General features: G+C 62.7%; 1 protein-coding gene and 1 long non-coding RNA gene across 18 annotated transcripts in view; one reads left to right on the forward strand and one right to left on the reverse strand.

The window, feature by feature from the left end:
• Window positions 1-520, reverse strand: part of LOC132002916 (uncharacterized) — a 7,229-nt gene extending 6,709 nt beyond the window's left edge. The window contains exons 1-2 of one of the 2 annotated variants that reach the window (XR_009400086.1): window positions 459-520; window positions 28-219 (exon numbers count right to left, since the gene is read on the reverse strand). This is a non-coding gene — a long non-coding RNA (uncharacterized LOC132002916). The other variant, XR_009400087.1, reaches the window with a different exon arrangement.
• Window positions 1-21,956, forward strand: part of MCF2L (MCF.2 cell line derived transforming sequence like) — a 132,229-nt gene that overhangs the window by 37,729 nt on the left and 72,544 nt on the right. For 9 of the 16 annotated variants that reach the window (XR_009400084.1, XM_059378178.1, XM_059378180.1 and 6 more), the window contains exon 1: window positions 2,789-2,811. The exons of 2 other annotated variants lie outside the window; for them this stretch is intronic. Coding sequence is in view for 3 of the 14 variants with exons in the window: in XM_059378188.1 (XP_059234171.1) it covers window positions 16,710-16,812 (103 nt within the window). In the remaining 11 variants the exon portion in view is untranslated. Of the gene's footprint in view, window positions 1-2,788; window positions 2,812-3,055; window positions 3,334-3,757; window positions 3,926-16,353; window positions 16,813-20,494; window positions 20,650-21,956 lie in introns of those variants that run through there. 5 more of the 16 variants (XM_059378195.1, XM_059378190.1, XM_059378192.1 and 2 more) reach the window with 5 other exon arrangements.

Genomic DNA, 21,956 nt, shown 5'->3' on the forward strand with positions numbered 1-21,956 from the left:
AGGGCCCCATCCTCGCCCCCCCAGTACCGTAAGCCCCACTGCTGCAAACACGGGTGTCCCGAGCACGTCCCAGAGCACATGGCTGGAGCCGGGGCTGCCCGTATCTTGGACTTTGTCAGGCGGCCTCACGTCACTTCCACAGGGGGGTTTGCCCCTGGACCGGCCTCATTCACCAGCTTGTTCACCACCAGGCCAGAGGGACTCACCCCTGTTCGTGGCCTGCCCGAGGTAGAGAGTAGCCCCCTCGGGTCAGGAACAGTCAGTCGTTCCCTCCGTGCTCCAGGACGCACCTGGTGTGGGTTTCTTCTTCCCAAGTCCCCTTTCCCCGCTGCCCCCTTGACGTGGGGACGGCACCGCAGGGGGACGGCACCGCAGGAGGAAGGGCTAGTTCCGAGGCCCAGCGCGTCTCCCTCGCCCCCCAGAGCACCGGCACGGCCTCAGGCTCCCCAGGCTCTCACCTCCCTTCATGGCTAACTTCCCGTGCTGGTTGCTAAGAGGACGTGTTGGGTGTCCAGGTGTGACATTACATCCGCCTTCCTGCCTGGGCACCGTTGGGCCTCCTGGGGCGGGCGGACAGCCATGTCCTGTTTTTCCTCTCTGGGAGGGGTGAGACAGCCATAGAAAGCTGGCCTGCACCCTTGGGACCTGCCGGCCAAGATTCTTCCGCAGCGTTGGGTTTGGGACCCTGTGTACCTAACTGTCCCTTATTTCCCGTAGGGGACTTTGGGGACGGCATTCCAGGTGCGGCGGGACGATGTTCCCTGAAGCAAACACTTGTCTAGGCCCGTGTTTCTGTCTGCAGCCGGGTTCGGATCCCGCCTCTGCCACGGACCCGCTGTGTGACCCTGGGCAAGGCACCCTCTCTGGGCCGTGGTCTGTAAAGCAGCCTAAGAGCCGTGCCCGCCTCTTGGTGGAGACCACGTGAGCGGAGGAGGTCAGGAGAGTCCGTGGAGCGCACCACACACTCAGGAATCGTTGGGTGGTGTCGTTTTGGCCGCTATGCTTTAGGCAAATATGAAATGATTTTTAGAGAAAACACCATTTATGCCTTAATTTAAGGAGAGAGAAGGTTCGGAGGAGGGAGAAGGAGGAATTTATTCTAAGTGACGGGGGGCTCGTGTGGCGGTGGGCTCGCGTGGCAGTGGGGCTGGTGAGCTGGAAATGCGTAAGGCAGGAGCAGGCTGTAGGCCCAGAGAAGAGCCCGTTGCAGGTCAAGTCTGGCGGCAGTCTGGGGACAGAATCCCCTCTTCCTCAGGGGTGGTCGTCTTGGTCGCCTAAAGCCTTCAACTGATTTGATGAGGCCCACCCATACCAGGGAGCATGGTCTGCTTTACTCAGAGTCAGCTGGGCTCCCGTGGTTGCAGATTCCACCAAGTCTCTCCCAAATCCAGTCACATGTTACATCTACAAAATGCCCTCAAAATGACATCCGGCCTGGTGTTTGAGCCAACATCTGGGCACCGGGCCTGGCCACATGGACCTGTAAGGGGCACCTGTCACAGAGGGCAGCAGACTCAGCCCCTGAAGCAGTGCCAGAGTGAGTGGCTCGGTCCCGGGGTGGCACCAGCCACAGGCACTTCAGGGTACAGGGTGGAAGACGCAGGGTTGAGGAAAGAAGCCGAGTGTGAGTGGAGGTGTCCCAGCATGAGGGCGTCAGTGAGAGCAGGCCAGAGGGTCTGGAGGGAAATGCTGGGTGGCGTGCCTAGCCATGTGGGGTCCACAGACCCTCGGGGTTCCGCCTGCCTCTCAAGTTTGAGCACTGCCTGAGAACACTTCTGTGCTCAAAAGGGGTTGAACCAGGCGAGGGAGGAGGTGGAGGTGCCTGGGGCACTTCCTGGCCAGGGCTCCCATCCAGGTGAGCAGGTGGGGGTGCCGGTTGGGGCCAAGGCAAAGTGGGGTGTTGAGGACACATGGGGCGGTTGCTGCCTTTGGGACAGCGGGAAGCTGGGCGCCGCCCACTGCACTTGGGGAGGGAAGGGCTTTAGCTCTGCCTGAGTGGACACAGCAGGTGGGGGGGGGCGTGTCCTGGACAAGGAGAGCCTCACTGTCCACCCTGCGACACCGCCTCTCTGGAACCCTCTGTTCACCCGGCTCTCCTTGAACCCTGGAAGGGCTGGTGTACAGGTGGCTTGATGCTAAAAACAAAACAAAAGAAAGCGGAAGGAAAGCAAAGGAAAAAGAAGAAAGGCAGCTCCCATCACTCTCCGCCTTCACTTCATGCCGCAGCAATTAGTTTCCAGATCTTTCTTGTCCCCCAGGCCATGACTTCCCAGAGGACAGATCTGGTCACCTTTGTCTGTTGACCCTGGGACCCTGCTGGGTGCCCTTCTGCGGAGGGAGGCTGCAGGTAGAGCCTCCGCTGCCCCATGCCTGAATTTCCCACACGCGGCGCGGAATCCGCGAGGCCCTGCTCGCTGCAACGCCAGCCACAGAAGGACGGCAGGTCCCGGGGAGCAGAGGCCCCTGCGCGCGGCGCCCGCACACCTGCTCCCCCCCGCCCTCGGCGGTGGCAGCCACGGCCACGCTCCCCGCGACTCCCCTCTGCCTGCCAGGCGCTCAGGTGTAAAATGCACCCGGTGGCTTCGCGCCAACCGCGGCGAGGTCGGAGGGGCCCCGCGAGCCTGCGGCGCGCTCCTCTCCCCGCCCCGGCGTCCCCAGGCCAGCGGCGCGGCTGGGGGAGCGCGCGGTCCACCCCGCCAGCCGCGGGGGACCGGGACCGCCGCGCGCGGGGACGGCGGGGCGGCATGCGGAGGCGCGGAGAGCGCGCGCTCGGCTGCTGCGGGCTGTGCACCTGCCCCAGGGCGGCCGCAGGTACAGTGCGGGGAGCCGTGCCGGGCGCCACCTCGGTGGCCGCCTCGCCCTCCGTTCGCGCCCCGCAGCTCCTCGTCCTCCCCAGCCAGGGCGCAGAGACCCGGGGCGGGGAGCGGCTTGTGCCTCTGCGCGGGGAGCACCCTTGGGACTGTGGGGGCCCCGGGGGGGGGGGCCGCGGGGGTGCGCGCGCAGGGCTCAGGTGACCTCGGCCGTGCGCGCGCAGGGGCCCCAGGTGACCGCGGGGACTCGCGGGGCGGGCGCGCCGCTTCCGCTTCCGCCCCGCAGCCCCCCTGCCGCAGGGCGCGCCCCCTCGGCGGGGCTCGGGAGCCAATCCCGGGCAGGCGGCGCGGCCGTGCCCCCTCCCCGTCGCGCGACCCCACCCCTGAGGCTCCGTCTGCGGCGGAGGGACGCGGGCGGCGGAGGGCCCCGCGCTCCGCCGGAGGATGAGGTTCTGGCTGCGGCGCGAGGAGATGGCGGTGGCGGAGATGGTGCGGAGGCTAAATGCGGTTTGCAGGCGCGCTGGTAGGAGGAGCCGCTGGCCTGACAGCGGGGTGCGGTGTCGGGAGCGTCTCCGGGGTGCATGGCCGCCTCCGCGCCCTTCCCCCGCGGCGCAGGTCGCAGGCTGCGCGCCAGGTCCCCGCGGACCGTCCTCGCTCGTCGCGCCCGCGGTCGGAGCGTCCGGGGCCCCAGGGCCGGGTGTGGCCGAGCGCGCGCCCCCCACCCCCCGCGCGTCGGTCGCGTCCGTCCTGGGGGCGTCGAGGATCCCCGAGCCGGGGGCTCTGCAGCGGGTGCGGGGCTGGGGCTGTGCGCGCTGCGTCCCGGAGGAACAGTGCGCGTTAATCAGATGATGCTTTTTCCACCAAATATAATTAAAACCTAGGACAGACGCTTGAACAGGGGGTAGGTAAGGGGGAGGAGCCTAAGCGGACCTGCGTTCTCTGTGGTAACTAGACTGAGCTTTGAGGAGCAGTTTGAATGGATCCCTTTGGAGCTGAGAGAACGCTGAGCGGGCAGGGTCCTGCTCTGGGTCTGCATGCCGCGAGGGCGGGAGGAGGGCGTCCGCAGTCCCCAGCTTTCCTTGACACGGAGAGGAAATAACCGTTTATCATTAAAAGTAAGTTGCCAGTTTCTTGCCCGATAATTGCCATATATTATGTCGTATTTCATTACCTCGTTGTCTAAATAATGCGTTTCTGCGGGATTAGATTCTGTCCCTTGGCTTAGGCGTGGGCTCCCTCCTCTCTCTCTCCCGAAAGTGGGAGACCCCACGGGGTTTTGAGAGCAAAGCCAGGGTTAAACATCATTGTGTGTGATTATCTAACCAAGATCCTTGGAGACATTCTGTGTTTAATGGTGATTTTTGTGATTAAAGCCACTGGATTTATTGTATATGGGTCAAAAGACAATAACCCGTCGTGTGCCATCGGCCTCATATTCCCAGAGACACCGCTCCCTTTTTCTGGAACTCGGTTGCGTTTGGCTTGCTGTGGGGTATGGCCTGCGTCGTGGGGTGAAGGGCATGGTGGCTCGCAGACGCACAGGAGCACCCTCGGCTCAGGCTTTGGGGTTGGAATGACAGAGCAGGAACAGCTCCAAGAGTGATGTCATTGCCTAGGTTTTAGGGATGGAGGTTTTTTCTCGAGCGGGCTGGGAGAGGCGCATGTGCATGTGAGTTGTAAAAGCCTTCCCTGTAGAGCAGGAGGGACAGGCTGCTCCCTGAATCTGCTGCGAGCTGGGCGTCCACGTTGACTGCAGCCTTGCGCTAAGCAGCGAGTCCCACATGTGTGTCCTTTGTCACATCTGGGCTCCCGTGGTTGCAGATTCCACCAAGTCTCTTCCAAATCCAGTCAACAGGCACCTGCTTTACGAATCCCTAGTATTGCTTAGTGGAGGAGAGGACAGCAGTGCACCCGGGAACCACTAACACCGTCGGCTCCTTCGGCACAAAGTCCTTCCATCCAGCTACGTGTCCCCCGCCCTGCCCCCCCCCCCGCCCCGCCGCATGCAGGCTTTGTGTATCCCGCGCCATTGACGCAGTCCTACCGCCGACTGTGGGGCACGCACACCTTCCCTTGTGGGGACGGGAATCTAGGTCGATGTCAGCCTCCTCCCCAGCCTGGGCCAGAACACACACACCTCCTGACAGGAGCTCCCTCCCCATCAGTGCAGAACTGCTGTTCAGAGGTCACAGGCATTGTGCCTCCAAGGTCACCAGCAGTTAGTGGCAGATGGCAGGATGCAGGTCTGTAAGCTGGTGTTGTGACTCGGGGCAGGGGCCTGAGCCCTGAGGACCAGGGCAGAGCTGATGGGCAGCGCTCAGGGACCTTTCAAAGGCTTCGCGCCTGTCTCCCTCCGCAGCTCCTCCCATGGACAGTCGCCGCTCTCCGTCCGAGGGTCTGGACGTGCTGCTTCCTTTGCCCCCCCTTCAGAAGGACTGGCTGCCGTGAGGGGTCCGGGCTGGTCTTTATGTGAGGGGCGCGGGGGGCACCATGTGGCAGGTGGTGCTGCGCCTGCCGACCTTGAGAACTGGAAGTGCATGTGCTCTTCAGCCCGGTCTTTAACCTCAAGGCCATGAGCAGCTTGCGGAAGCTTCTGTGCTGGGTGGCGGCTCCTTTCCAGCGTTTTCATAATTTTGGTTTTCTCTTTAGATTCACAGTAATTGGTGAAAAAGCTATAAGCACTTGAGGGAGAGACCCTGATGGACCTATAGTCGGTTTGAACATGTGCGGGGGCGCCTGGGGGCTCTGTCCGTGAAGCCGCCGCCTTCGGCTCAGGTCGTGATCTCGGGGTGCTGGGACCGAGCCCCGCATCGGGCTCCCTGCTCGGCCTGCTCCCCCTCCCCCTCCCTCTGCCTGCCTCTCCCTGCTGGTGCTGTCTTTCTTGCTGTCTCTCTGTCAAATAAATCAATAAAATCTTTTTAAAAAGTAAAAAAATAAAACATAAAAAAACAACTAACAGGTGCCTGTTGCAGAACCGTGGTCCTCTAGCCAGGTCCTCTGAACCTTCTGGAGGGAACCGTCACGGATCTGCCCCCCACCCCCTCCCCCCGTTTCTGTGCGGTGGAGCCTGAGAATCAGGTCTCAGGTGATGCCGGTGGTGGTGGTCCAGGAACCAGACTCGGGGAACAGCGGCTGGGGGAGTCTGGAAGTCTGGGGCCACCTTGTGCTTGCCCTGACCTCAAGCAAGGTAGCATCTCCCGTCATGGGTGGATGGTACCTGGTCAGGGAGACGGGCGGACGGGCCAGGGGGTGGCGAGCCTGATGGACGGGTGCATGGGTGAGGCTGCACGTCAACCTGTAAGCTCTGTCCTACTGGGGAGTTTGTGTGGCCCCCAGGTCCTGGCGGCGTGTGTCAGTCAGAGCGTGTGTGACGCGCCCGCACACTGGGCCCCCGGCTCCGCTCTCGTGAGCTCTCCCCGCCTGCCTGTCCCGTCTCCTCCCCACTGCGCTCGCCACCGTCCGAGAAGCTCGATTCCCGCTGACAGCCCAGCTGCGAGCCCGGCCGCTCAGAGTGCGGAGTGGGGCTCTCCTTCCGGCAACGTCTGTCAGTGAGGGCACATCCCTCCGAGACCCCAGGCCCCCTGCCGCATTCGCTATGATGTGGAGGGGGACGCTGCCGGCTGACTCTGTGGCTGGGACCTCCGGACAGACCCGAGGAAGGAGCATAAGCGTAGCTTTGTGACACACCTGATCTGGGAAGTTTCTTCCTGGCAAAAATAGAAGATTCTGGCTAGGAGGGGAGAGAGCCTAGAAGAGCAGGCCCAGGCAGAGCTCTGTGCGGGAGCAGAGGGCCCCGTCCTCTTCCGTATCATGTGCAGGCTGCACTGGCCCTAAGTCTCCTCTTCCAAGGCCTTCTTGGTGCTCGGTGTGCTGGGCTTTTCCTAAGACACCATGCTGTTCGGGGCCGGCAATAGTACGGTCTAAATGGAACCCTCGGCTCCCCCACCTAGGACGGCCAGGCTCCAGCCCGGGACACATTCCGTGCTGCCGGGCTGACTTCTCTCTGGTCTCGGGGTGCAGCGTGCCTGGCTGCCGTCCCCTCCTCCCCTCCGACGCGCAGGGCTGTGCGGCTGCTCCGGTCCTTCCCCGAGGCTCCCTGTGCTGCGATGACCGGGGCCTCAGTGACTCCCACCGCTCCCGCGGGCCCCACAGCGGGCATCGCGCCCTGCAGCCTCACTGGGGCTGACCCTTCCGTACTGGCTCAGCCCCACAGCCCTGCAGGGCGCCCAGCGCCCCCCTTGAATCTCGTGAGGAGGACCCCCCGCCCGCCGTCAGTCCTGGGAGGAGGACCCACCCCCTGGTCAGTCTCCCAGTAACTGGTGACATCACAGGCCCAGGAGCCATAAAGGATACCTTACATTTGGGAAGTAGCTATTTTTCTGGATTACTTCAGAGAACTATTTTAGAGACAAGAAGAGCAAAGAGCTGTGGGGAACAGCACAGCTCCCTCCTGGCCCTGGGCAGTTCAGGGGGAGTGGTCAGTCGGGAGCCCGCTTCTCCTGCTTGGGGAGGGGACAGGACGCTCGCGCTTTACTTCTCTTCTTCCAGTTAGGGCTGTGCTTTTTGGGGTTGGATGTCTGCTTCATACGAACCCAGAACCAGGCCAAATAGGGACAGAGCGCGAGTCCCAGAGATGGTGAGCTCTCCTGAAGAACTTAGGGTTAAAAAAATGATTTTTTAAATATTGTTTTTTAATGAAGAGGAGATTGTGTTTTACCATGTAGAAACCCACCCAGTGTTTTAAAAGCGTTGAATTTTTCTTCTTTTGCCCCATCTAGAGCTGGTGCTGACGTGTGCCGTCTCTGTGCCTGCGGCCACTCTGAGGTTCTGCTATCAGGTGTCCTCCGCAGGTGCGCGGGGCCCAGCGCCGCCTCGTCTGTGAGCCTGGGGGTGCGCCCCAACCCCTGCTGCCACCCCAGGGCGGCCCCGGGGGAACCTCTGTCGGTCGCCCCCTTCTCCCTGGGTCACTCTGCAGCTGGGAACGAGTCTCGAGTCTCGCCTGGCCTCTCCTCCTAGCTGCTAGATGGCAGCAGGTGGCCGTCCCCAGGGCAGACCTCACGCCTGGGCTGTGTCACAGAATGCTTCTTGAAACCAAAGCCAAGTGCAGCCGTCACCAAGAACCCTCCAGGTGGCGCGCCGAGGGTTTGGTTCCTGCTGCTGCTGATGGCCACATCCGTGTCTCCAGTGACACGACAGAGCAGACCCCACGTTGCGGAGAGAAGCTCTAGCCGGCATCTCCCCCGCCAGCTTCCCTTTGTGCAGACTTATGTAGAGGGGGTGTCTGCTTGGGTTAATATGTGAAAATAAGTCCTTAACCCAGAATCGCCAAACTCATCCCAAGCATTTTCCGTGTAAAATGGAGATTTGGCATCTTCGGTGCCTCATGCGGCTATTAGTGTTAGCGCCGTGGGGTCTGGGACCCTTGGTGTGTGATGGGAATGGCAGGGAGGCGGGGAGCCAGGGCCAGGGGAGCCGGGAGTGAGGGCACAGGGTTTGGGTCCCTGCGTTGGTCAGCTGTGGCCGCCAGACGAACCACAGGTAGGAGGCTCCTTTCCCACGGTCTGGAGCCTGGAGGTCCGAGGCCGAGGTGTGGGCAGGACGGGTCCCCCTCGAGCCCTGCAGATGGCTGTCTTACCCCGGTGCCCTGCCGTGGCTGTCCCTCCGTGGGGCTGTGTCGGATCTTCTTAGAAGGACCCCAGCCACGTGGGAGCAGAGCCACCCCGGAGGCCTCTCATTTCGTCTCAGGTTTGTCTCTCCAGTCGCCGTGTCCCCGTGGAGTCACATTCTGACGTCCTGAGGTTGGCACTGGGACACGTGGAATGGTGGGGGCGTGGTTCGGCCCCTCCCGGCCGGATGGCGTGTGCGGTTGGGCCACGGCGACAACCTCAGTTCGGACCCTCGGAAATCGGAGCTTCCGAGACACCAAGCAGAGCCGCGGTTTCTAAAGGCTGGTGCGGCCTGCAGGAAAGGCAGAGCTGCCGAGTGAGCGGGAGGCCACGGCCTGGGCCGGGAGAGGGCTGGCGGCCCCTGGGGCCTGTGGCAGGTGTGCAGGCGGCAGGCAGTGTGGACGGGGGTCCTGGTGTGTTCTGAAGATGGGGCTGACGGACCTGGGTGCCGCGGGAGAGGAGTCGCTCAGGGCGACCCGCCTGCCCCCAGCTGGACCGTCCCGGGCTCTTGTAGCTCTGGGCCATCCTCTCTCCCTGGGAAGGCGGCGTGCGGTCGAGCGGGGTTAGTAGGACAGTGGCCTGGGAGCCGAGGGACCAGAGCAGCAAGAGGGGTCTTTCAGGGAAGAAGAAGGTTCCCAGGACGACCTCGGAGCATTGTGGCCTGACCCCCCGCCACCCCCGATGCACCTGCCAGAGGAAACTTTCCTTCTGGGTGGACCCAGCTGGTGCACAGACTCTCCAGGATGCCATGGGGTCTTCCCATGCAGCGACCACAGCCTCCTGCGGAGTGAACGTCTGCCTGGCGCAGGTTCCACCGTCCGCTCCTGCGGTGCCCATGCCCGATGCCTTGGGTGGAACCCGGGGGGCTGTTGGCTCAGCTCTGCCTTCTGCATGCCGAGTCCTTTCAGGAAGAAGGCCATCAGGCCGGTGGCATGGGTCTGTGGGGGGAGGTATGACGGACTGTGGGTCGGATCTGGGATCAGATGGGAGTGACCGTGACAGCCGGAACTGCTGCTGACTGTAAACAAGGCAGGTTCGCCAGAAGTGCCTACGGCTGTCGCCGCAGAGTGGGGCCCGGGCTTGAGAGATTCCCCAGTGCGACTCTGGGGGTAAACTCTGTGGTGTGCTGGCCTTTGGGATGGTCCGCTGGCAGTGCTGCTGATTTCCTGTGTCTGACCTGGGGTTCTCAGGCTGTGGTCTCCACCAGGCATCACTAGACACTTGTTGGAAAGGCAGATGCTCGGCCTGCCCCGGCCCGGCGCATCTGACGCCTGCACGGGTGCGGGAGGGCGCCGTGGCCCAGGTCGGTGGGCGGTGGAAGCAGACACCTCACTCCTTCAGTGGCCTCCAGAGATGGAATCAGATGGAAAACAAGGCCTCCCTGTGCTCGTGCCGCCCCTGCCTGGAGCTCCTGCTCTCGCCCACCAGCTCGTTTGGGGCCTTCCCTGCCTCCAGCCTCACGGCCGGGGGCTTGCCGGGAGCCTCGCCGTCCCCGCTGTGACGCCTGCCTGGCAGCCGTGTTGCCACGTCCGTGGCTCTCTGACATCCTGACTGACCACTCGCCTGGCGCGTGACTCTGTGTGTGTTGAAGCAGCGAGGGGCAGAGAGCACGCGTTGGTCTAAACTGCGGGCCTGCATGAGAAGACAAAACCCCTAAAAATGGGAGACTGGTGACTGCGTCCCTGGTTTCCAGAAGGAAAATGTGCGATGGAGAAAGTGTGAATCATCTGGTTGAGCTTTGGACGGGATGAACGGCGCGTGCGCAGAGGGGCATCTCCAGCCTCTGCAGACACACCGCACTCACGGCAAAGCGTGTCTGGGAACGTCCTCGGACGCCCTGCCCTGGTGCCTGGACTCGGAGAAAGCCTTTCTCTGTCCCGCACGGTCCGCGGTGCACAAAGTGTGAGGTGACAAAAGAGTTGGGATTCTTTCCCAGCGAGCGCTCGCTCCCAGCCCCTCCGCCGGGGCCAGATGCGGGTGTGTGATCTGTGACGGGCGCTCAGCGGCCGTGGGACCTGCTTCGGCAGATCTGCTGCTCCAACGTGGCTGTCATGAGCGGCCTCTTCCTGCTGCTGCCAGCCCCTCGGGAGATGTGCCCGGGGCACCCGTTGTCCCTCTGGCCTGCGTCCAGAATGAGGCGAGTGGAGTGCGGCCCCCTGCCCCCGAGCCGTGTCTGTGGCACTGCACCGGGGCAGGCTGTTGGGCAGCATGAATGTGGTACCTGCTGTGATCTGAAGCACCAGCCGTCCACGGGGAGAAGAGCGGGCCTCCACGTGACCCGTCTCCTCATTGCTAAGATACTGAAGTGTTCTCTCTGGCCCTTGCTGGGAGCAGTGGACTCACCAGGACCCACCAGCACAGCGCTGTCCGTCAGGATGGCAGGCTCCTGCCGCTGGAGGCGGGGGAACGTGTTCTGTTGGCCCCCGGGTCAGTCAGTAAGCAGAAATTGCAGAAGGCAGATCTTGACCAAGAGGGAGTATTTCTCCTAAGGACTCAAGAAACCGCTTCCCCTGGGTGTGACCCCAGGTGTGATCCCAGGCATGGCCCCGAGCGTGGCACAGACGTTGTCCAGTGCCTTGGAGGGCAAGCTGGGGACCATGGCGGCTCTGCGGTGCTCAGACGCGATGGCTTTCAAGCTGCTTCCCTTGCTCACGTGTTTTGTGAATGTGTCTGAGGTGTCCACATTCAGTGGACGTGGCTACAAACAGGGAAGGCCAGCCATTTGGCCCTTGGTTGAAGTGGGCGTCTGGAAGACGCTGACCACACGGAGAAGCATGAGGCCCTGGAGGCAGTTCCGAGGGACGCTTCGAATGTCTGGAAGACGACGACCTTGGGTTCGCAGGAATCAGCCACATTTGTGCTTCTGCATGTGTCCCCTCATTACCCCTTTGTGTGAGCAGAGCGGATGGCGGACATGAAGCTGGCTCCCGGTGAGTGTGCTCTGGGGGTACCAGACCTGGGCACTCAATGCGCTTCTGGTCATCGGGCCTCCCCTGGGGCCTGCCTGTGTCCAGTGTCTCCGGGGGACCCTCGCTGTGCTGCCACCTTCTCTTGAACCAGGACCTGTTCCTGGACCCACCAGCGCTCCAGACCCCCTGTTTCCAGGCAGCCCCTGCGTGTGCCCTTCATGTGGTTTGCTAAGTGTTTCACGGACCAGCTCCGAACCCCACCTGTGTCAGGGGTTTCCTGAGAATAATGGCCGTGTTCCAGGCTCCAGGGGGCCCACGGCGCTGAGCCCACACAGGCCGATGAGGGCGGACGCCGGCGCTGCTGCTGGCGAAGGCGGGCCTCCCGGGCCCAGCGGGGGACTCTCACGTCGCAGCGGCTCCTCCGGCAGGCGCTCCAGGCGAGGGCGCGTTGGGGCTGGGCTCCCGCTGCAGCCGAATAAGAGCAGTCGCGCCAGTGTCAGATGTCGGGGCTCGTCCAGAGAGACGAGCGTGACTGGACGTCCCTTCTGTTGTTCTGACCAGTCACGATCGACAGGCACGGCAGGGGCCAGTCTCCCGACCTCAGCTGTCTGTCAGGCGGGTTCTGTGCCCGGAGGACATGTTCTCGCTGGAGGATAGCCACTGTCACAGTCCTCGGGGCCCCTGGACTCCCTGTGCAGCCGGGTGCGGCGCGTGCAGCTCCCCCCCCAAACGAGAGGCTGTGCTTGGTGAACCTGCCCGCGTCTCCCAGTGGCCGCACGGGCACCGGCACCGGCATAGCTGGAGGCTCCTCCTTTTCGCCAGGCACGCGTCTGCGCCAGACCCTCGTCTCTGTGCACCTGCTTCCCGGCGAGCCTTGCTGCTGGAGTTGGAACTGCGTCTCTCATCAGCTGGGAGCCATCTGACCCGTTCACTTCATACATCTGATGTGGGGATAGAGATCGCGGTTGTCTCTTCCTGGTGGGAACAAGCTGGCGCAGCTGTCTGGTACGCACTGACACTGCTGCGCGCTCCAACCGTCTCCCTCTGTTAGCGGCCCCACCGGGAAGCGTGGGGGTGCTCTGGGTGAGGGAGAAGAAAGGGGAGCCCGAGTGCATGAGCATGGGCTCTGCAGGACGGTGCTCCCCTGGGGACACCACCGGTCTGGGCCTTGGCACCCCGCTTTTCACAGAGGGGCCTCCAAGGGGCAGCTCCTTCCCTCCTTGAGGGGACTGTTACCCCGGCATCAGTTCCCAAAGATGCACAGACACTGAGAGGGGGTCAGCCCTGACAGGAGGCTTTCTAGAAGATTCAAAGTGGTAAATTTGAAAACGCAATAGAGCTGATTATTCTGTCTGGATTTTAGAGATTATGTGGCTTTTGTGTATCTGGGCTTTGAGCAAATGTTCTGGATTTTTGTCCTTCTATTCTTAGCAGTGTCCAAGAAGCGAATCCTGTCCCTGATGTGAAAAACAATTTCTTATCTTTGCAGAGGAAGGACTGGTGTTAAGTCCCAGTGGTGACTTTTTAGTAAAATTTTAGGTAAACTGATGGTGAGCTGATGCCCCACGTATGATTTCACCTTCATAACGCTACTCACTCTTTAGAGACAGTTTTTAGGGGCGCCTGGGTGGCTCTGTGGGTTAAGCCTCTGCCTTCGGCTCAGGTCATGATCTCAGGGTCCTGGGATCGAGTCCCGCATCGGGCTCTCTGCTCAGCAGGGAGCCTGCTTCCTCCTCTCTCTCTGCCTGCCTCTCTACCTGCTTGTGATCTCTCTCTGTCAAATAAACAAATAAAATCTTTGAAGACCATTTTTAAGGGTTTTGATGTCTCAGTTGTTAAGAAGGGAGAACATGTCATTTCTTATTTAAATGGCAAACAAATATGGAACGTTGTTGAATAGACAGGTTTCTGTGGTTTATCAGTTGTGAGATTTATGCCTCCATCAACCCTCAAAGGGTAAAATTTGTCCTGTGTTTTCTTCTGAAGCCCAGTTTTGTGGGAGGGTCCCTCACTCACGCACTCGCCGGCCCACGTGTACAGAGCGTCTGTCCTGTGCTGGCTGTGCCAGGCAGATTCGGCACATCCGTGCTCGCTGAACAGGACCCCTAGGTCTTCCCCGCATCCGGGAGCTTCTCTGGGAACAGTCTCCAGACACAGACCCCCACTTAGCCTGATAAGTATCGGGGCCTCCCCCGGAAAGTGCAGCCCCCATGGCATGCGCTGCGTGGTCTTCCCGGCACAGTGCAGGTGCTTGTTTGCAGTCTCCGCGGACGCCACTTAGCGCCTGCCCATGTAGGGCGTCAGCTGGTCTCCAGCTCCGTCTGACTGGGGCACAGTCTCTGGATTTTATCATGACCGGCCACGGCGACGGGTCCTTCATTTCACAAAGTTAAGCGCGTCGTTCAAGAAGCTCTTTCTCGAGCGTGAGCAGCGCCAGCCTCCGTCCGGCGGTGTGTCCCCGGGTGTGCGGCCTCGGCGGGTCAGAGCCGCAGCCTCGCAGGTTATCTCGCCGGCCTGGCTCCCAGAGCTTCCTGTCTTTGTCAGTACAAGGGATAGAAAGCCCCCATTAAACAGGGAACAATAGAGCCTGCAGCGGGGCTCTGCTGGGACTCGCTGTCCGGGGCAGCTGCCAGCGGCCGGTGGGGCTGGGAACCAGCGCTGAGCGGGAGGGGGGCTTGCTGGGGCTGGGGGTGCCCGCGGGCCTCGGTGCTGGCCCAGCCGCGGGGAGAGTGTCTGCCGTGAGGAGAAGGAACTGTCCATGCCTCGGAACTGTCCGTGCCTCTGAGGCCAGGTCGCCAGGCGCCAGGTCGAGGGAAAACCCGGGAAGCACAAAGGCCATGAGAAGGCAGAGCAAGGAGAGGGAGGCACCCAGCGGCCCCGGCACCGCGGCCTGTGCTGGCCCCGGGGATGCCACGGCTCCATGCGGGCACACGTGGGCTGTTTCCTCTACTCTGCATCTTGAAAAGAAAAAGAGAAAGAGTCTATTGCCCCCGAGTCCAGAAACCTCGTGCAGCCGAGAGCCAGGCGTCCGTCTCCAAGGGCCGAATGTCCACCCGCCAGCGTCGCTCGCTGGTGCGGCCGGGGCTGAAGAGCTCCTGCCCCTGACCTGATTAATTTAAGACTCTTTACTGCCCACGACGCGCCGGCCAGCTGTGGGTGGGAATTTCTCGCCAGGAGCTGGGGGCCCACAGAGGGTCAGCCCAGTGCTGCAGGGGCCCGCCGAGGCCGCAAGCCTCCCCTGGCGGGGCTCAGCACTCCTGCCTGGCCGGCGGCCTGGGACCACAGACGTCTGTGGTTTGTGTTTCCAAGTCGGGGGGCTTAGGGCGGGGAATGTCCCCCAAAGGCCAGGAAAACCCGTGGTTTCAAGACATTTCCCAAACCTGAAGTCTGTGATCCTACAAGACAAAGAGACGGAGAGGTTGTGAGTAGGTTCGTGTCACAGAACTGATTTTTGGAAAAGGTTTCCATCAGGGACATCTGTAAGATGCGTTTGGAGAAGCAGGAGAGGCCGGGCCAGCCGCGGGCCGCCTGCGCGGGCACCCGTGAGCATGTCAGATGTGACGGCCCCGACGGCACCGTCCTCGCGCTCGTGCCTGTGCCTTTGGCAGACGTGGGGAGGCAGACACAGGGAGAGACTCGGTGGTGACACATGGCCCTTGGCGGCCACTGCCCCGGACTCGGAGCGGCCAGCATGTTTCTGCACGTCTTCCCTGCGGTGCCGCGGGCCGCGCGGGGCTGAGGGCTCGGGTCCTCTGGCCATAGTCACAGGAAGAGCGCTTGCGTCCCGGACGCGCCACATCAAACACGCATCTGTTTCCTCCCGGGTGTGCGTTGGGCCGGCCTCGCCGGGAGGCTGGCGTGGAGGGGCCGAGGTGGATGGCGCTGAGGCCCAGTCACGGTTTCCCCTCACTTCTGGGCACAGCCCCAGCTCGGCTCCGTCCTCGCTGCTTCTCACAATGCGGGCCCTGGAGCCAGCTTCACCTGCTGCGTCCCCGGGAACTCAGGGCCGGCGACAGCCCAAGTGGAGGTGCAGGCGGAGCAGACGTGATGGGTCCTGCACCTGCTTCGCGCCCTGGGCACCTGTCCTGCTCAGAGCTGTGAGGGACTCTGATCGTGGACCCCGGGGCCGCTGCCTCCCCCGGGCTGGGCCAGACACAGTCCCCTCAGCCCCCCAGCCTCCAGCTCCCGCAGGAAGGGTCCCCGCAGCCTGGAACACTGACGGGGGGAGGGTGGGCGCCAAGGCACTTCAATGACACAAACGTTATATGGCGGCAACCCAGCTTGGCCTGCTCTGGCACCCATGGTGCTTGGGGCCGAGTGTGGCCTTTCAGACAGACCCAAGTGCCGACCCTTTGTCCGCTTCTATCCTGTGACCTTGAGCATAAGACACACGCACTCGGGCCCTTGGCACCTCCGTCCCGTGGCCCCGCATGAGCTGCCGGCGGGGGAGGGGGAGGGGTGGGATGAGCTGCGGGCAGGGGAGGGGTGAGGGTGAGATGAGCTGCGGGCAGGGGAGGGGTGGGGGTGGGAGGCCTTCCCAGTGCCACACCCCAGGCGGCAGGACGCTCTGGGACAGTCAGGGCAGGGCTGGGAGCTCGGCCCCCCCGAGCGGGGCGGGCGCCAGGGTCCGGAGCCGTCGGGCCACGCTGGGCGTCGCGGGAAGTGTGACTCGCCAAGCAAAGCCGCACTAGGGTTTCCTTTGTCCCGCGCTGGGCAGCAGGCAGGGGTCACGCTGGAGGAAGTTACCGGTTTCTCTCAAGAAGGCCTGGGGCCGCCCCCCCTTCCTCCCTTGTAGTTCTTTGTTTGAACTTGAGACTTCCTGAGCTTGGAAGGTGTTTTTGTCCCGGGCAGCTGGAGCAGGTCCCTGACCCCGGGAGCCCCGGCCAGCGCAAGCCCCTTTCCAAGGAAGGAAACGCCCAAGACCTGCGCGCAGACCGCTGTGCGTCTGTGTCCTGCGCAGTGTGGGGACGGGTTGGGGGCTGGTGGCAGCCTCTGCGGGTGCCCTCGTGGGCAGGTGGTTCTGTCCGTGCCCAGGCTCAGTGCAGCTGGAGGCCTGGAGGTGGAGGCTGGGGACCCGGCGAGCGGGTTGGACGCTCTGTTGTGCTTCCTCGGGACTTGGTGAAGCAAGGTCACAGGAGGTCGTGTGCCCAGCGCGGCGTGTCGCACCGGGTGGGGTGCCCTCCTCCCCGCCGCCAGCACCCGCCTGTTTCCGACTGTTCCCAGCGGAGGCTGCAGGGCGCCGCGACCCCGTTCAGCCCTTGCACGAACGAGCCCGTCCGCAGAAGAAAGCCTCCGCTGCCGAGCGCGTCCCTGGAGAAAGCAGGATGGCCGCGAGGGGGGCCCCTCGGGGGGCTCTCAGGGGCCTCCGGCGTCGGCTGCGGCTGCGGCCTCCACGGTGCTGGGCGGCCTCGAGGCGCTCACAGCCAGGTGAGGGGGGACAGGATGCTGCTGCCTGGGGCGCGGGCCTGCGCGGAGGTCCCTCCAGCGGGCGGGTGGACGGGGCGGACGTGAGTGAGGGGCTCGTGCGTGGTGCCCTCACTGCCTGGGGGGCACCTACCCTGGCCTCAGGCCTCCCTGTCCTGCTGCCGGACGTGGGCCGCTCCCCTGCCAGGAGCAGGGGCGGCTGCAGGGCCAGCGTCTCCCTGAAGAAGGACTGGGAATTCTCATGGGTCTCAAAGTCACGTTTTCGTGAACTGATTTCTGCGGAGCCGGGGTGTGTCACAGCCCGGACCGGGGCCGGGACCCTGTCCCTCATTTCTGTCCTTTCTCCCGGGAGGACCCCTCCCTCCTCAGGGGCCTGGAGACCTGAGCTTTGCTATTGACCTTGGGAGAGACAAACTCTGTGACCACGGGCACCGCTTTGGACAGACGTCCTTGATGTCTGTGAGGTGAAACACCTCAGAGTCACAAAGCGAGCCCAACGTCCGTCCACCCCGGTGGGGAGGTGGGGCCTGGCTCCGGCCACCTAGCGTCCCCAGAGGGCTGGAGTACCTGTGCGTCTGCCTGCAGGGCTGGGGCGCGGACCTGCCCTGGCTGGCGGCCCCTGGTGGGGGTGTGCACTTGTCCTGGGTGGACCCCTTCCTCAGTTTCCCTCTGGGGCGAGGAAGAGCTCACACCCATAGCCCGGCTTGGCGGTCGTCCTACACTCACTGGCCGCCGTGCACGTGTTCAGGGTTCAAGTGACGGCCTCGACCCTCTTGTGGATTCCGCCAGCTCTGTCGAGTAAGTGGGGCTGTCGCGACAGGCCAGGTGGACCCCAGGCCCATGCTCACCAGGGGCGTGGATGCTGCGTCTGTGCCCCCCCGGCCTCCCCCCAAGTCCGCTCTCTGGAGGTCAGCAAACACGCATGGGCGACTCATTTGACCAGACCCATGCTGGCTCCAGGGGATCTGAGCTCTGTCCCCAGGAGGGTGGCCCTGTGGACCCCCACCTCGGAAGGATGGGGTTATCATCCTGACAGCTGGAGGCCACATGCAGGAGGCCGACTTCCGGCCTAAGCATGTCCCCACATGACAGCCATGTGTCCCGGACGGTGGATTTAGTGTCCCAGTGGTGTCCTCTCGCAGGGAAGGGGGCGGCTGATGGGACGGGCTTCTCCTTTACGCCTCGGTGCTCGTTAAAACCCTTTGAGGCCATGTGTGCTGGTCTTCATGACCACTGTGGACCACGGGCAGTTCGGTGCTCAGGGCCCTGTGAGGCCCCGGGTCACCAGGGCTCCATGAGGTCCTCACGGCCTCCCTCACCCTCCTGGCATCTCCCAGCTAAGTCTCCCTGACCCACAGGCGTGGCCTTTGTGTCCTGGCCCCTGCTGGGAGCTTCTTGCTCCCGGAGAAGCACCGTTGTCTTCGCTTTCCTTCATGCCTGCGAGTGTGTCCAGTTCCTCCTTCCAAACCCATGTGTACGCGGGGGTCGGGGTTGGGCCGGCCTCTGTGCCCCGCAGACAGACCTCGCCAGGCTGCTTTCTGTGGCTCGAGCCCTGGAAGAAGCACCATCAGGCAGGGAGATGACCGCGGCCAGACTTCCCGGTCGGTGGAGGACGCGGGCACAGTGTGTCACTGCGAGATCACAGTTTACTCTGATCGCCAGAGATGGATATGACATCAACCCGCTGGAGGTCAGGGTGACCTCTGGGTTGTCACCTCCGCTCTGTCCCACGGGAGCTGTCGCTCTCCCGACACAGAATGCTCCCCCGAGCAGAGCCCGAGCGCCCATCGCGGAGGGCTCCCGGGTCCGGGGCCCGAGCCCCACACCCAGCGCTCTGCTCAGCTGCGGGCCTGCTTCTCCCTCTCCTGCTTCCACTGTCTCTGTCTGTCAAGTAAATAAATAAAATCTTAAAAGTAAATAAATAAATAAATAAAAGAAGCGAATAAATACATCTGGCACAGCCAGGTGAACCGATCACTGCACGTGATCACAGAATGTCCCTTTGAGCTTCCTGGTAGCTGAAGCAAAAAAGGAAAAAAATTTGACCACAAGGTCATATGCAAAAAAAAAAAAAAAAAGGAAAAGAACAAGAAAAGATAAAGAAATTCTTCTGGAAAGAATTCTGGAGGAGACCAGGGCTCAGCTGTACACACTGGGGACATCAGACCCCTTGACGGTGACGGTCTCTGTGTGTTTCTTTTCCTTTAGAGAATCAGTGCACCCAAAAATGTTGAAAGCGTAACCGTGAATTGCACTGAGGCCCTTTCCAGAGCCGGCCAGGGTAGCTCTGTCCCTCCCCGCTATTCCCAGAGGGGGCGGCGGAGTCTGGGTCTGACCGTGACTTAGACTGGCTCTCGGGGAAAAGGGCTGCTGGCCGCGCAGCACGGGACTAGTGGCCTGGTCACAGGCTGTGGGGCCGTGTTCCCCGTGAGTGTGGGAGGCGGAGGCCACAGCCACAGGCGAGGGCCCTCCAAGGGACTGTGAGTGTGCAGCTAAGGATGCGTTGTTGCTTGGCGGCCGGTCCTCAGGGCCTTGCCCGTCGTGGTTTTCAGGACAACCGGCTTTGTGAACCTGGCTTTCGGCTTCTCAGGAGCTTTCGGCAGCAGAGGGTGGTTTACCTCTGACTTTCCGGAACTCTCGCGGGAGGGCTGCTGAGACCCGCAGGAGTGAGGACAGTGCGCCGCTTTACTTAAAGTGTTTATTCAGAAGAAACACTTGTGCTGAGTCTTGCCTGCGGGCTGTACTTGTTGGTAAGGAAAGGTACCTTGCTCTGGAGAAACCTGGTGATTATCCGTGTTTTCATCATTTTAAACGTTGGGCAACTTGAAGTCACGGCTTCTGACGCCCACACAAATGCCCCATCTGCTCCCGGCCTGTGTGGCTTCAGCGGGATTCAGGCCTCCCGCTGGGTCTGGGAGCCAGGCATCTGGGTCTTTGTGGGGTCTTGGTCCTGGGCACCCGCTGTCGAGGGCCTGGACAGCAGTGTGAGCGGGGAGCCTCGCTGGCTGCCTGCTGGCCGGGGCGCCCTTCCCCATCCCTGTGGAGCCCAGACTGTGCAGTGAATGGGGCAGGGCCTACAGCGGTGGTGGCACAAGGCAGCTCAGACGTGGCTGAGCTCCGAGAGGCGCCTCTGGGCAGGGTTCCCACTGCCCGCCGCAGATGTGTGGGAGACCTGCAGACCCAGAGAGCTGGACAGCACGGGCGGGGCCTTGGAGCAGGTGCCGTGTCTCTGCTCTGCTCACCGTCCTCGGCAAACACGGCCGCCGCCTCTGTTTGTTCCCAGTGTCTCCGGTGTCCGGTGCGCCAGACCTTATCAGATGCAAGTGGGTGGGGCCAGGACACGTGGCTTCCGGCACGTGCGTGTCTCTGTGGGCAGCGTGGGACCTGCGCGCGGCCGACCGTCTCTCCCCTTCATGGCAGCATGGGGAGTCGCACCGCAGAGATGTCCCTTCTCCCTGAACCGAGGCCGAGGCGGGCCCAGACGTTCCTTTCTCCTCCGGTGCCCAGAGCCGGCCGGCCGGGACACCTGTGTACACACGCGGGTGGGGTGAGCAGCTGTCAGCCTGTGGACGGCCGTCACCCTCAGTGCTTGGTCTCAGCTCAGGGCTGAAACGGAAGTAAAGAGTCAGCTGGTCCCTCGCGCAGATTTAGGGAGCAAAGTTCAGTGGGAAAGGCTGGTGGGTAAGCGCGCAGGGCGGCAGGACCGGGCGCAGTGGAGAGCGTCTTCCTGGTGCTCCCAGACCATGGGGGATGGACGCGCCGCCCGCATCTCTGTGGCAGAGATGAAGAGCTACTATGTCTATTCTGAGTGGTGCACCTGGCTGCTGTCAGTCGCTGAAGGTGAGTCCCCGGGTCCCGAAGCCGCTGTCCTGCGGGTCACGCCCAGGGCCCCGGCGGTGGCGACCGGGCCTCCTAGAGAGGGTTTTTCCGCATCTGCCCTGCAGAAGGAGGACGATCTCGTGAGTCACCAGCGAGCGGTACCCCCGGAGCAAGGGGCGCCCAGGCAGTGGGGTGGGAGGCAGACGACTCTTCATCTGAAGTCATCATTCGATGACTCTGAGGCCCACCAGTGGCTGCCTAAAGCCAGGGACATCCCTGTGGCTCGCGAGGCTGGCCTGAACTGGACAGCAGGGAGCTTAGCCAGTGCCAAGCCCGTCAGAGCTGAGCCCACCTCGTTCGAGCTCTGTGGACAGAGGTCCACACGCAAAGTGTGTGCAGAACAGAAGCCACAGCGGCTTGGTACCCATAATCCCCTTCACGCAGTGACCCGTGGGTGACTACTGGGCGGTCGGCAGCCCTGTAGGTCAAGTGCTGGAGACACAGCGCTTTGGGGACATAGAGGTGCTTCTGTGGTCCACTTCCCTGGGAGCGACAGAGCCCAGGGAAGCCTTGGGGCCCCAGCTGTGCACGGGCGCTGAGCGGGTCGCCTGTCCATGGACGGTTCCTCCGTTCGCCCCTGAAGTTCACAAAAGCTGCTGTGGTGTGGAGAGGGACGCAGCTTCCTTGCTGGCTGCTGCTGTCCGACTGGGACAAGACACCTGAGGTCTCTGTGACCACAGCCCGTGAGGACAGGCTCTCCCTTGGGTACGGGGGCTGCGTTCTCATTGCTGACGGAGAGCTTCGTGGCGGTTAAAGCCGTGCCTCGCTGTCTCGTCTGAGCCACAGATGGGAGGGCCCGGCCGTAGTCGTCAGAAATGGTGCTGGTCCGGGGGCTGTCAGGAATGTGGGCGTTGGCAGGCGTCGTGAGCGGGCCCTTGGACTGGCCGCGGGGCCCACAGTTGGCACCATGGCTCTTGCTTCTGTGATGGTGGCAGTGGGAGGGCGCAGGAAGGTAATGGGCCTGGCAAGGTCCCCCCAGGGCCCCCAGAGGGCCGCATGGCTCAACTCAGAGAGGGGCTTGGCTCCTGAGCAGAGCGGGGCAGAGGCCTGGCCTCTGGATCCGTTTGTACAGTGATCACATGCTTGTCCCTGCAGGGAAACTGAGGCTGAGGGAGGGCGGGCACATCCATGGGGGTTAAGGGCTGAAGTCAGTGAGTGGCCCAAGCCCACAGTAGGTGAAACAGCCTTCAGCACAGGGGACAGAGGTGTCCACTGCTTCCCACTTGGTGTCTAAAGCAGCCCTGCCCAGCCCCGGCCGCGTCTCCCGG

The sequence above is a fragment of the Mustela nigripes genome, chromosome 15 (assembly GCF_022355385.1).
Source record: "Mustela nigripes isolate SB6536 chromosome 15, MUSNIG.SB6536, whole genome shotgun sequence".
In the NCBI taxonomy this organism is placed as follows: Eukaryota; Metazoa; Chordata; class Mammalia; order Carnivora; family Mustelidae; genus Mustela; species Mustela nigripes.